This window comes from Falco naumanni, chromosome 3 (assembly GCF_017639655.2).
Source record: "Falco naumanni isolate bFalNau1 chromosome 3, bFalNau1.pat, whole genome shotgun sequence".
In the NCBI taxonomy this organism is placed as follows: Eukaryota; Metazoa; Chordata; class Aves; order Falconiformes; family Falconidae; genus Falco; species Falco naumanni.
The window spans coordinates 110,883,386-110,898,014 of NC_054056.1; the positions used below are offsets into that span (position 1 = coordinate 110,883,386).

Consider the following 14,629-nt stretch of genomic DNA (forward strand, 5'->3'; position numbering starts at 1 on the left):
CCACCACCACTGATGAATTTCCCACATTATATTCTAAATGAAAGAAAATATTTTGAAGCAAGTATTTTCTTCCTAAGGATTCAAATTTGGGCAGAACCAGTTCTTTTTGTATTAATTCTGCTTGGTATGCTCTCAGATTTGAATGTGGTTTTCAGAAAGAAAATGTCTGGGGCGATGGGTGGTGGTGGGGTGGTGGTGTGTGTGCGGAATCCCTGTGTACTGAGTACTGTGTACCTGAATTACAGCAACAGGGAGCAAACCATTCATATATTGCAACTTGCAATTCCAGTAACTGGACTCATCAAAAATCCAAAGTTGTTCAAGTGAAATTAAAAACTGAGTTTAGGTAGCCAATACAATCTATACAGAGTCTCTGAATTTCTTCTGAATGACATCTGGTGGCATGCTGGTAATAACGGGTTTGGATGGATAAAAGCCGCATGATCTTTGTACAAGGACTAAGTGAGTCATCCTTAAAGAAGGGACCACACACAATGCTGGAGGAAAACAACCACCAACCCCACAACCCGCCAACAGTACTTAAAAACACTGATCACCACACTAGCCTTCTAGAACTAACATCACTAACATAAGACGACTACCTAATACAGACAAGACCAAGAAAAAAGTAGTATTTTTGTAAGCAGTGTACTGCCTAAGGTTCAGAATGCTAAGTTCATCAAGATGTCCTGTTTGACCAAGCAGTTCTCCAAGGACTACATTTCTGGTGGTACCCACAGTCAATGTGGACAGCAGACAGGAATTTATATTCCCCTTTCGTAAATACTTGAAATGGAACATAATGACATCGCTGTACCAACACATATATAGAATTACAACAGCTATACAACGCGTGGCCACTGCATGCCTAAATGTGCGTGAACATCGCTTTATAGGCAAGCAATCCATCAAGATGTAGTCGTGGCATCATTTACAGTTTGTGTGCAAATACCTGAGAGAAACGCTTAACCCAGTATTATTTTCTTACATCAAAAGACTAAACTAATGAAAAGTACTGCGATCTCTCTGCGGCCAGCATTATCATTGCCAAGCAAAGATTTCAATTAAGAAACACTTCAATAACAAATCTTAAAGCAAACTGTATAGTTAAAACACAGTAAACCTCTAAACTCTGAATGTGTTTTTGTTACTAATATTAAAACAGAAATTAGATTTTATATCTGGAATAAACATCTTACCACAGTCTTCATCTGATGCAATGCACATGACCAGTTCAGATATAAGAAATCTTGTTTCCTCTCCTGCTCAATTAATTCTCTCATATAACAAAAATATTAATGAGGTTTGAGACCAAACAAAAAAGTCTGCATATGGAAGGTGACAAAAGACACGATTTTCAATGGTAAAACTTGCCAGTGTACTTGTCTGAATCAAGGAATCATACTTGTATTTTACCCAGTTGGTCAGTTAATTTGTTCATCCAGTAGTGACATCACATAACACTGTTAACAACAGACCTGCAGTAACATACAAATTTGTATATGAGAAAGCATATAAAAATCCTCAAAGAAAAATCTGAATTTGGGCTAGCAATAAGAACAGCCAACAGGTTAACACAATAAATTTGTTCCACAAGGAGACAGAAACAGAGAAAAGATCCACTACATCTTAGTCTTTTTACTGTCTCTCTTCACAAGAAACCCTATAGAAATCAAGTCATTTGGGCAACTGGATGCAGCTGGTGCATCTAAGGATGATCCTGCAGACATTAATGTATTGTGTTTGAAATATGTATCTGCAAATATAAAATATATATTTAAAACAAATACCTGCAAACTACAAAAGACATACAACAGCACATGCAGAATCACTACAATTTAACATGTCCCCCTGACTTCATAGAAATAATTAAAATAACAGATTGGGAGAACAAAAATTAAAATCTACCACTATCCCCTCTACCCCTCCTCCCAAATAATAACTAGGCTAGAATACTAGATAAAATCTAGGCTTGACTGTTAATAGCTGTCTAAGATTAAACCCAACACAACTGAAAACCAAAACAACTGAAAGTTACCAGTCAGCAGCCTAACACTTAGAATACCTGGACTAAACTTCTGAAACCAGCAGAGTTTCTCTGCTTTTGGGCAAATCACTCACTCTTTCAGTACTATGCAAGTAAAAGACAGGTGGGGGAAGAAGTCTTATTTTCCTCAGGTGTTACTTTGACTTCCATTTGTAAACTACCTGCAGCAGAAAAGTAGAATCTGTATAGTATTTCAGATGATTAGGTGCTAAATAATATATATTTACCCCTTGTTAATTTCAAAGACTTTCAGCTGAGGTCATTTGGGGCAGGAGGCTTAAAGCTGTTCACTGTGAATACATAATGGAAGTGATAAGTGACAAATGCTTTTTCAATAACCAAATTTCTTTTTACTTTAACTGCCAGTCTCATTTCACCCATTTTTGAGATTTTTTTTTTTTAAAATAGTTCACTAAATGTACCAGTACATATAAAAATCTAATTTATATTAATATTCGATACATTTATTAAAAATATTAAAATAAAGCATACCACATCAGCTTTTGCAGAGTCTGAACTTTAGTACTGCCTTCATGTGAGAAATCCATGGAAACTGAAAAATGGTACAGTACTGTGTAGTTTAGGAAGGTTCTGAAGTCACGATCAAGAACTAGTTGCTGTAAGTCTAGTTAAAGAGTTCACAATGACTTGTTCAGAATATTCAAAAAACCAAAGGAAAACAGAACGAAATTAAATTAGTAAATTTCCTGTACCTGTAAGAACATTATTTCAATAGCAAACATTAAAAATGCATTTACATACAGTACTGTGGTTAAAAGATTTTTAATGGGGAAGAGGTTAAAATAGAATATAAAAACCACCAAAACCCAACAGATACCGTGACATCAGAGCAACAAGTTGTTCCTCAGCAGCTCCTACTGCAACAGTTTACACATCAAGTGTTGTAAATGGCATACATACAAGAACTAAACTGTGACGAAAACACAGTCCCACCAAAGTAACGGGATGGGAGGAAGGAACATCACTATTCTCCCAACATTTAGAAAACTGTAAAATTAAACTTCACCTCCCCTTCCACCAACGCTATTATAGTTAGAGAAGTCTCCCATCCAGCAATACAGACTTCTCAAGTTTGAGAAATACTGAGATTAAGGCCCTACACACTGGGAGTTAAGCTACCTCTGCACGGGGAGATACTTGCAGGCACAAGGAATAAAGATGAGGCACATGAAACAGTAACTGGGAAACGTTTCTTCAACCTAGGCTCCAGCCAGCACAAAGCCCCGTTAGGAGAGACTTCACAGGCAGAAGGGTGCACTCTTATTCCCAGTTCTGAAGCAGTAGCAACTGGCTGAGTCATCACAAACCAGGCTGACCAGCAAATGGATTTCAAACAAGGCGGCGAAGCAGCAAATGCACTGTGCTGCAAACACGATGCCAAGGCCAAAGCAGGTAAATGTGAAGTAAATGATTGTTTAATTTTCAAAGTGCCAGATTTCCTAGGTTTGCTAACAAGGTCTTTCCTGATGTCTTCAGTCTCAAACCACAGAAGTTTACTGGCCATCACACCTGCTCCTAGATATTTCCTAGTTTGTCTCCACCTCTCAGATCTCCCTGGCACTAGGACAGCAAGCTTCCTGCTGAAGTACAATACCACCAAAGCAAAAGCAGTCCTTGCCCTGACTTTTGCCATTCTGGCTCATCTTGACAGTAAGAAAGCAGAGTGAACCATAAACTTTAATAAAATAGTATTTTGATAAAATACTGGTCACATAAGTTGCCGGTAAGACTACCCATGGAGATTTGCTATATGCATTACATAATGCACGCGCTATATACCTTGCTTATGATCAAAGTGGGACAAAAGAATAGCAAATGAGTTGCCCAGCAGGTACAATTCCTTGAGACACAGAAAAGCATTCTGTTAGACACTGTCCCTGAAAATTTTATCAGAGCCATGCCACAAAGAAACGTAAAGCATTATGACTCTTCCAAATCACTGAAGGCACAGTTGTTCCCTGAAGCATGCAGAAAATGAGAGCAAAACCATGTAACTTTTTCAGTGAAAGGATTTACCATGGGTACCTAAGAGCAAGACCGCTAATAAAAGTCAACCTAAATTAGACATCACACACGCTGCTCCTGAGATTAAAGAGGATAAAATGATTTTGAAAATATTTGCAGAGAGGCTCTCTTGTGCAATGCAAAGCTTCACAAAGTTCTCTTTCCATGACTTCGACCCCACGTTTAAACATCATACTGTTAGGGTTACAGAGAACTAAGTGGAGTTTCCAATTAATCCACCTCTTTGCTTGTTTACCTCTCATTCACTTAAGACGAAAGGAGGCCGTTCCAGCCACATGAAAAGAAACACAGTTCAGTCTTAAGAGTCTCAACGGTATTATTACACAGAGCCCTAATTCATACATCTCTCTACATGAGCAAGCAGGCATACAGCAACATTTTAGAAAACCAAAAACGTAGGCATCGCCAAAACCTAAGATCAAAGTCCTGGAAAAGTTTCACGTAGCAAGTCAAGTTTTCTTCTTCAGAAATAAACGGAAGGGTTGTTACAATGAACAAATCCCTGCGTTAATTTCTGGGGTTTATACAACAAAACTGTAACGGACTAGAAAAAGCTTAGTCAAAAGCGAGAACTGGCGTACTGCAGTAACATCCCCGCTGTCCCCACGCCACAAAGCCGCCACTAACTAGGCCACCAATTCGGAAAAGCACGCACACCCGGAATGAACTCTGAGGGAACGGGCCGGGGCAGCCACCGCGCCAACGGCGGGCTCCCGGCCGCGTTCCACGAGGTTTCCCAACTCCGCAGGGAAGGCAGCCCCCGAGCTCCCGGGAAGGCGGCCACCCGCTCACCTCAGGCGCACGGCGGGGCCCCCGCTCACCTCAGCCGCAGGGCGCGCAACTTCCCGGCGGGGCGCGCCGCAGCTGTGGTCTGAGGCGCCTCCTCGCTGTATGAAACAGGGGAAATGGGGCGGGGGGGGGGGGGGGGGGGGGGCGGGGCTGCGAGCTGACACAGAAGGTGACAGAAGCCGAGGGAGCTGCCGCACACAACGCAAGGGCCGTACCCTGCCCCGCAGCGGCTGTCGCGGCAGGGGAAGCGATGGCGCAGGTGGACGGAACAGCACAGCCTTCCCCGCGGGAGGGCAGGGGCGGCTCCCCCCACAGGGCGGCCAGGGACCGGGCCGGGGGGTGCAGGGCAAACGCGCCTCCCGGGGCACGAGCGAACCGCAGGGCGGGGGCAGAACGCGCCCGTCGCCAGGCGGGGCGGCGGCGGCCCGGGCAGGGGCTTTCCTCTCCCGGGGGGCGGTCCCGACCCCGGCCCCCACCCCGGCCAGGCTCGCTCACCAGAAGAGCAGGTTGGCGCAGACGAAGCCGCCCAGGCTGTGCAGAGGCCGCTCCCAGCTCAGCGCCGCCGCGATGCAGCAGCCCACCGCCAGCCCCGTCTCCCCCAGCAGCGCCGCGGCCGCCCCGTCCCCTCCTGACACCTCCACCGGCTTCGGGTCCCCGGCCGCCGCCGCGCTCTCCTCCTCGCGGGCCTCCGGCCGCTCCCGCCCGCCACGCTCCCCGCCCGCCTCCGGCTCCGGCTGGCGGGGCTGCGCGGGCGCCGCGCTCGCCATGGTTCGGTGGCAGCCGCCGGGCTGCCGCTAGGCCGGGCGGAGCTGAGCCGGGCCGGGCCGGGCCGATCTGGGCTGGCGGGAGGCGGGGCAGGGGCGCGGCCCGGCCGGGCAGCGCTAGGGGCGGGGCCCGGAGCGCAGCCGTTACCCCCCGCACCCCGCCCCCCCCCCCGGCGCCGGGAGCCGCCCGCCGGGCAGGTGTCATGAGGGGCTGCGCGTGCGCGTGGCAGGTGCCTCGGGGGCGGTGCCTCGGGGGGGAGGGGCGAGCGCCGGCGCTGCCGGCTCGCGGGGGTTGCGCGCGGGGAGGGTGACGCGCTCGGCCGCGCACTAGTTGCCCGGCCCCGCCCCCGCGCCGCCCGCCCCGCCCCCGCGCCGCCCCGGCTGTCTGCGCCCTGAGGAGGCAGGCAGGCAGGCAGGCAGGCAGGCAGGCGGGCAGGCGGGCGGGGCGGTGCTCCGCGTCGCCTCTGCCTCCCGGTGGGTGTTTGCCCAGGTTGGCGAAGTGAGCAGGTAAAAGCGTCGAGGATTTTGGCTCCCTGGTGGGGGGAGCTGGAGAGCCGGGTGATCTTGGAGCGGTCGGGGTTGAAGGGGCCTCTGGAAGGCGTCTAGTGCGGCCCCCGGCTCGGGCAGGTGCTCCCTACGCAGGTGAGGCCGGGAACCTACCGGCAGGTGTTACCGCTGAGCCTCCTGCTTCGTCTCCTTCGTGTGCATGTCCCACAGCCATGCAACAGCCTCCAACCCCCCCCCCCCCCTTTTTTTTTTTTTTTAAATAAAAGGACATAAATTGGTGTCACCACGTTGGGAACTTCTCCTTAGATCATGAAGGAGGCTACAAGAGTTGATGGCCTCCATCTGCATCTCGGGCATCTAAGAAACTACTTACCAATCTATACCACAATCCTGCACTACTCTCTGGCCGGCCTCAGGCTCCAGCGGGAAGCTTGGTGCTGTCCTTAGGCTGATGATGTGTGTAGCTGGTGGGGTTATGGGGGAGCTGAATTCTGCAGAGCGTGCCTGGTGAGAAACATCACTTGAGCGTCTGTTGCTGAATAGGAACAGCCAAAAGTTGGAGCCAAAGAAAATGTCTCACAGGGTAAAATGCATAAAATTAAATATTTTTTATTGCAAGAGCAAAGGAACAAAACCAGAGAAATATTGAACTAATATTTCTAGCTTAACTGAGTACCCTGTTAGTTTGGTTTTATTTTTGTGGGGAAAGGAGTCATACCTACTTGAAGGTCAACGTGCCTTTTTTTCACTGTGGTATTAAAGACTAAATAAGACCACAAAATTAATTAAATTGCAACATTGACTGTGGGTTGCAAATCTGCTGTGTGTTTTGACTAGATGACCTTGGGAAGGGGTTATTTCTCCGATTCCATGTTCTCTGTATAGTATATGGATTGTATCCGAGAGGAAGCATACAGAATGTTATTCTACATAAGGAATTAATTTTTTTCTAAAGGACATTTTGGTTTTATGCTCATTTGTTGTACTGCTATGCTCTTATCTTTAAGAACCTGGCTCCAGGCAGACCTGCATGAATAGTAAGCCCAGCTAAAAAATTATGAAGTGCTGTCTACGAAGGTCTGAGAGAGCAAAAGGAAAGGGACAGGCTCCCCTAGTAACCTGAAAAACACAGATGGGAAAAGAAAGGTTCTGGGAAGTAGTTGTAGCAAGGATGGAGAAACACTTCTTTTGCTTCAGTTTTGTGCTGAAGGATAAAACTTTGCCCTAAAAACACTTGGTCAAAGCAGGGTGTCCTCCCCATGCAGGAAAACTGGAGCTGTCTTGTATGTGTGCAAACAGCTGCTTAATAGTTATTGAGTACTCCTGGTATCACCTCTCTGGGGTGTGTGCACTGGTTGTCTGCAGATGCTGATTCCCTGTTTTTGGAGTGGGAGCAGAGGGAATCTTACCAGTCCACAGGAGTAAAAAAAATAGGGTCTTCTCCTAAGGAAAAAGAGGTAGGGAGAGGAGCACAGATGCGTGAGTTTCTCCTGTACTTATCCTTTTCTTTTATCAGGTCACTGCCAGATACTGTGCTATCTATGCCAAGCTGTTGTTCTAATGAATGCTGCCCATAACTTGCCAAAACCATCCCCAGCTTAGCCAGCGGCAGATTGCTTTCCTTTTCTGGCATTCAGTCATTTCAGTAATGTGGGCTGTCCTGTCCAGCATCTAAGACTAGCCAATGCCAAACAGTTACTAGGTTACCCTGGAAAGCAGTCAGGTGTTCCTTCTGCACTTTCAAAGTGACCATGTGATAGTTAGCCCCAGAAAGTACACTAGGGTTAAAATGTGCAAGTTTCAGTTTAACCAATGGTAGGATAATGGCAATATAATCCTATGACCCTAAGTTTTATAACCATGGCAGGTTTTAGACGATCCTCCCTTACCAATATTCCACTTTTTATTTTTTTTAAACGTTTGAGGATAATTATATGCCCACCCCACCCATTTATACTCTGCTGTGCTCCCTTCAGTCACAGGAGTTCAAGAATGCCCCCTCTCCTCAGAAAAGTGCAGATGGAATCTGAGAGAGGAGGATGAGGTGAGGTTTCAGTGGGCGAACTGCAGATACAGGAACTCTTTCAGATTTTTATTAAACTTGCATCCATTCTAGATTACTGGTCTCTACTTTCCTGACCTGTACCACGAAGGCTATAAACAGAAATTAGTGAAAAGTTCTTCCAGAACAGGTTTTATAATTTAGCTAATGGAAAAAAAAAGCTTCAAGAATTGATGGATGCCAGCTCTTCTTTTTTCACTGTTGATTGGTATTGGGTTGGGTTTATATGAATGAGCTTACTGAAAGTGCTCTGCTATAAACATCAGTGTGAGAGGAGAGATGGATGATTAATTCCCAACTATTGAATGTTGTAGATGTCTTTTTCAGAAAAAAAAATGTAGTAAATATGTTGTCTGGCTTTGATCTTTCTGTATTTTGATGTTTAGCCTGCCAGGGTTTAAAGGGTTTATGTGTAGTTTGTGAAGTTGTGCTGGGAAAAACTAGGACTAGCACCCAGTGCACAGTTGCATGTGTGAGCTGTAATGCACAGAATTATGTTAGGGACTGCAGTTCTGGTGTCAGGGACTACAATGTAAGTGATGGATGAAAACTGAGGAGAAAGCTTTGTAAATGGTTGTATCAAAGTAGCTTACAATTATCAAAGCATTCCAATGCTTCTGAAATATGTTTGAAAATTCTGATGTCAGCATAGAGCAACGTTGTTGAATGCAGTTGAGGATTCCAGCTCAAAATGGTATTTTTCTTCTTTTTTTTTAAAAAAAATGTTGTTTTCCATTTGTTTCATTTCATTGCAGGATCACAAAATAAGTTAGTTTTGAAGGAACACTTAGAAGATATTTGGTCTGACCTTTCTCCCCACATACACACTTACTCAAAGCACCTTGGTAATTGGCTATGATATGTTGCTCCGTGCCATGCCCAGATCAGTTCTGAACATCCCGGAGGACTGAAGATTCTACAGCACACTCTGGGCAACCTGTTCCAATATTTGACCACATTCATTGTGAAGAATGGTTTTATATATCCTTGTTCTGCAAGTTTTACCCATTTTGTCTGATTTGTTTGGCCTACAGTTTGTAGGGGATAGACTCTGGCCCTGTCTGCTCTGTAACCACACGTTAGGTACTTTAGCAAGTAGATCCCCATTAACCTTCCATTCTCCAGAGTAAGTGAACACAGCTCTCAGCCTCTCCTACATCACGTGCTGTATGCCACTGACCTTCCAGGGGCTCTCTGGACTCCTTCCAGTATGTCGACATGTGTCTTGTATTGGGTTGCCCAAAAGTGGACAAGATGTTCCATATGTGGTCTCACAAATGATAGACAGAGGGGAAGAATCACTTCCTTGTTCAGCTAATGACCCACAGTTAATGCATGATTATTGTATCCAGTCGTTCCCATGGAACTTCCTAACTTGTCTCTGCTTTGAGGCTGAAAAATCAGGTCTTGGTCATTCTTCATATGGGAGCAGGTCTGTGACTGATCATGCTTGTTCCCCTTCCCTGAATGTTTTCCACTTTTAAGATAACCTTCTTGTGCAGTTCTAGTCACATTATTGCTGTGTTCAAAGTGGGAGCAGGTTGTGTATTGAAATAGTTTCATAACAACACTCTGTGGTTTGCTTTATGCCTTTGTCCTTTCCTGTTGTTTCTTCTTTTTTTAAGTTTCTTTCCCCCCCCCCCCCCTTTTTTCTTTCTTTTTTACCCCACCTCACCCCCCCAACCCCCTTTTTTTTTCTTTCTAACTGATGCAAGATACCAAGTTGATATTTTCCTGGAACTATTAAAACTTCACAATTTTGTCCCTGTAGTGGTAAGGATCAGATCTTGTTTTAAGCTCTGTCTGGGATTGAGCTTTCCCCCCCCCCCCACACACAGCACCCGCTTCACTTTATCTACTTGGAATTTTTTCTACCATTTTCCATTTTATTGGACAGCTATTCAGTTTCCTAAAGTCATGCAGTTCCTTAGTCTGGTCTTGTCCTCATTTTCCTGAAAAACTTGATGTCATCAGTAAACTTTGAGCTTTCAGTTCATCATCTTTCCAGTTCACTATTGAATCAGTTGAAGAGCACAGAGTCCCTGCAGAACTTCAGTGATGATCTCTTTGCTTTGTTTAGCATGGACCATTTGCTTTTCTTGTCTGTTCCCTGTCTTCTAGACAGTTACTTCTCCACATCAGGTCTTCCCTTCTCATGTGGCTACATGGCTTCCTTAAAAGCCTTAGGTGATGAATTTTCCCAAAAGCCTTTTGGAAATCCAGGTAAACCACATTGCCCTCATTCATAGGTCTGTCAAAGAACGTCAGCAAATTTCTAGAGCAGAGCTTCTTTTTACAGAACCTATGCATCCTCTCGCCAGTATTTCTCCAGGTGTCCACTAATTATATTCTTTATTATACTATTTACTAACTAACATTAAAAGCCTTTAGTTGCCTAGATCCTGCAAACCTAAAGACTGGTGTCATGTGACATACACAGCATGCACCTTTCATTAATCCTATTTCTGCCTGAAGCTTCATGCATGTTTTTGTGGACTTTGTCTCTTCACTAAATTCTGCTATCTTTTATAGTTACCATTTAAGTGTAGAATAGCTTTCCAATTAATAATTGGCAAACAGTTTTCTCCTTTGATGCACACCGTCTTAGCCTTAGAGCAGCCAAAAGATCTCTACTGTGGAGCATTATTGAAACTGCATCCCAAACTGTTTATTCTTTTATTTAACTGTAATATATCATAATCTTAAACTATAGAGCAGGAATGTGTTACGTGTTGTCCTATGTTATGCAAAGTGCAATTAGGACTCTGACACATCTTCTTAAGTATTTTACGTAGAAGTTTGTGTGTCAGTTAAAACAGCAGGCAGCAGCAGTCCTCTTCTACTCTCATCCCCTGCCCCATGCTTCGAAAACACAACATTTGAAAACACAAAACATTCAGTTTAATGTTCTAGGTTTTGGACTTGAGTACTGCCATGTGGGTTGTTGCAGCTAAGTAATGGTAGTTAAAGGAAATGCAGGGAAACTAGAGGCATAACTGTCAGTCTGAGGGAACAGCAATCGCCTTCTAGAAACACTTTTGTATAGAGGCTGTGCTCTGATTTTTCAGCCATCAGCCTTGATTCTTTTTTGTAGCTGCTTAGGAAACACAGAATAGCAAAATTAACATGATTTTAAGTTTTGTGTGTCAAATGTAGCCAAGTATATCTTGTCTCAAATTGCATTTTACAAAAATATACACGCAAAGGTCTTGTTTGCTATGGATTGTGTGTTGTTTTCTCTTACTGTTTTTTTTACTTATGTGTTCATAAATTTGTGTTTTCCTTCCTTTCTCTAAAAAGGAAGGACAATTTATGGGAGAGCTTCCTTTAAAAAAAAACAACACTAATACCTTGTCATCAGCAGGATGATGCTGTTCCCGATGCTTGCACTGCCTCTGCTGGCTTTTTGAAGTTACACTTGTCTGGAAGATAGAGCACTGGCCAAAGAGTGGAAAGACCTGCATTCTGCTTCAGTGCTCCCACTGTCTATGCGTGAGAGGGAGAATGTTGCTTGTGTCATCTTCCTGAAACACTTAATATTTCTTCTATCTTCCTGAACTGCTCTTTGTCTTCTCTGTTTGATTGAAGATTTTATAGGTGGGGGTGACCTTGTATGTGTTTGTGCAGTGCCAAGCCTAAGCAGGGTGCAATTTCAAACAGATTTTCCAGGTACTTTCCCAATATAAAGAATGAAAAAAACCATAAGAACTTGTAATAAAAAAAAAAAATGGTTGATTTACAAAACAAATCTCAAGAAAGGTCTGTGCTTGAAAAAGCTTGTAAGGGACCTTAAAATGAAATACCTACTTGCCTAAGGTTTTGTGACTGCTTAGCATATATGTAATTATGCTGGATTGTGGTAGACAGTATTAGTTGGTAGGACAAAATTGGAACTTGGTACTTTTAACACTGGGTCTGCAGATGTGTGTTTAGGGGAGTAATAATGAGCATAGCATGCTAAGCAAATTAAAGTTTCTTAATTCAGACTTTTCAAAATGCTCTTATGTTGCACTGAAATGTTTATCTGCTGGGCAGCTGGAATTCATTGGACCTAATTGGCCTTGTAAGCTAAAACGATGTTGTGGGCTGACCCTGGCTGGATGCCAGGTGCCTACCAAAGCTGCTCTCACACTCCCCTCCTCAGCCAGACAGGGGAGAGAAAATACAATGAAAAGCTCACGGGTGGAGATGACAGGGAGATCACTCAGCAATCACCATCACGGGCAAAACAGACTCGACTTGGGGAAATTAATTTATTACCACTCAAATCAGAGTAGGTTAATGAGAAATAAAACCGAATCTTAACACCTTCCCCCCACCTCTCCCTTCTTCCCAGGCTCAACTTCACTTGCAAATTCTCTGCCTCCTTCCCGAGTGGTGCAGGGGGATGGGGCATGGGGGCTGCAGTCAGTTCATCACGTTGTCTCTGCTGTTCCTTCCTCCTCAGGGGAAGGACTCCTCGCACTCTTCCCCTGCTCCAGCACGGGGTCCCTCCCATGGAAGACAGTCCTCCATGAACTCCTCCAACCTGAATCCTTCCCACAGGCTGCAGTTCTTCACAAACTGCTCCAGTGTGGGGTCCCTCCCACGGGGTGCAGTTCTCCAGGGACAGACTGCTCCAGCGTGGGTCCCTGGCAGGGTCACAGGTTCTGCCAGCAAACTGCTCCAGCCTGGGCTCCTCTCTCTGTGGGGCCACAGGTCCTGCCAGGACCCTGCCCCAGCACAGGCTTCCCACAGGTCACAGCCTCCTCAGGCATCCACCTGCTTTGGTGTGAGGTCTTCCATGGGCTGCAGGTGGATATCTGCTCCAGCATGGACCTCCATGAGCTGCAGGGGCACAGCCTGCCTCACCATGGGCTTCACCACAGGCTGCAGGGGAATCTCTGCTCTGGTGCCTGGAGCACCACCTCCTTCTGCACTGAGATGTCTGCAGAGCTGCTGCTCTGACATATTCTCACTCTACTCTCCAGCAGCAGTTGCTGTTGTGCAGTCCTGCCCCCCCCCTTACATACACTATCCCAGAGGCACTACCACTGTTGCTGATGGGCTTGGCCTTGGCCAGTGGCGGGTCCATCTTGGAGCTGGCTGGCACTGGTTCAGTCAGGCATGGGGGAACCTTCTACCATCTTCTCACAGAATCCACCCCTGTAGCCCCTCTGCTACCAAACCCTTACCACACAAACCCAACGCAAACTACCAGGTGGTACAAGATGAAAAAATTAACTGAATGTTGGTGGTGCTGCTTATCCAGAGATGTTAGTATTTGGTTGGTTGTTTTTTTTTTCCTCACTGCTAGGTTATGCTTCTTAATGCCTGTCCGCTCAAAGGTTTTAGAACCCAGCAATGAATTAAGGTATGGCAGAATAATGCTTCAGTTTTAGTTTTTCTGTAATACGGATCATGATCAGGATGCTGTGATACCCCTGCATCAGATATTCTTTTTGTGTGGTTACTGTGTGTGAGAACAATAGTAAATGTTCCATTCTCAAATGCAGCATTGTTCTTTTCTGAATCAAGTTTTATAGAATTGAGCTAGTGTAAGAATATACAATTCTACATTTTGAGTTGTTGGCATTAGATGGATTATAAAGACAGGTCAACTTTAATTTAGAAAGGATGGTATCTCTGACATAACTGTTTAGGACCTGAGACAAAGGAATTTACAGAAGAAAATGTATGTTGACAGGCTTAATAGCTATGGTCAAAGCCAGTTAAGAAACCACTTGAAACAAGTGATTTTAGCCCAGAAATAGTATTGTACAGCAATTTCATAAAATATTTAGGCAACAATTCATAGGTGTTCCACACTAGACTATGTTGCTCTTCTTATCTGCTTAATCATGCCATGCAGAAGATCAGTAATTGATTTCATGGATCTAATTTTGGACCTAATTACTTTAATCTCTTAGATAGCATTATGTGTTTGAATATAAGCGATAGAGAGTCAATAATGACTTTATAGGTTTAGCTCCGGTCTTCAGTCAGCTCTGCCTGAGAGCAGGCCAAGCAGGCCAGCAACTGTTGTGAATCTACTGATTGTTTTGAGTTTATGGCACAGGTAAGCTCATACGGGAGTTATCATGGGCAAGGAAGGATCAGAATCAGCAAATTTGTACATGAGTCTTTTGGCTTTATTTGGAGGGAGAATGATCTACGCAAAACCATAGTATTGTCGTAGAACTATACGCTGCCTTAAATATTATGGAAAGTAATTGGGTGCTTTTAATTATTACATTGACTTTTTCAGCTTACTTTTTAGACAAAGACTACGTGGGTGATCTGTCAAGAGCCATTTGATGCTGTGCTTTGTTTAAAAACTGTAGTTCAAGAGATCAAGATTCACAAAGTGGGAAGAAGCGCGGGACACACAAAATTGGGAGCAGGTGAGAATGGAGAGAGTATGTCAGCTGTGCA

At 44.7% G+C, this 14,629-nt stretch overlaps 1 protein-coding gene across 2 annotated transcripts in view; it reads right to left on the minus strand.

Annotated features, from left to right (window-relative positions):
• The window catches only part of RETREG1 (reticulophagy regulator 1), a 70,154-nt gene extending 64,393 nt beyond the window's left edge, over positions 1-5,761 (minus strand). Inside the window, exon 1 of one of the 2 annotated variants that reach the window (XM_040587279.1) lies at positions 5,378-5,761. In XM_040587279.1, coding sequence (XP_040443213.1) covers positions 5,378-5,649 — 272 coding nt within the window. In that variant the 5' untranslated portion in view covers positions 5,650-5,761. The remainder of the gene's footprint in view (positions 1-5,377) is intronic. The other variant, XM_040587280.1, reaches the window with a different exon arrangement.
• Positions 5,762-14,629: the final 8,868 nt, after the last annotated feature.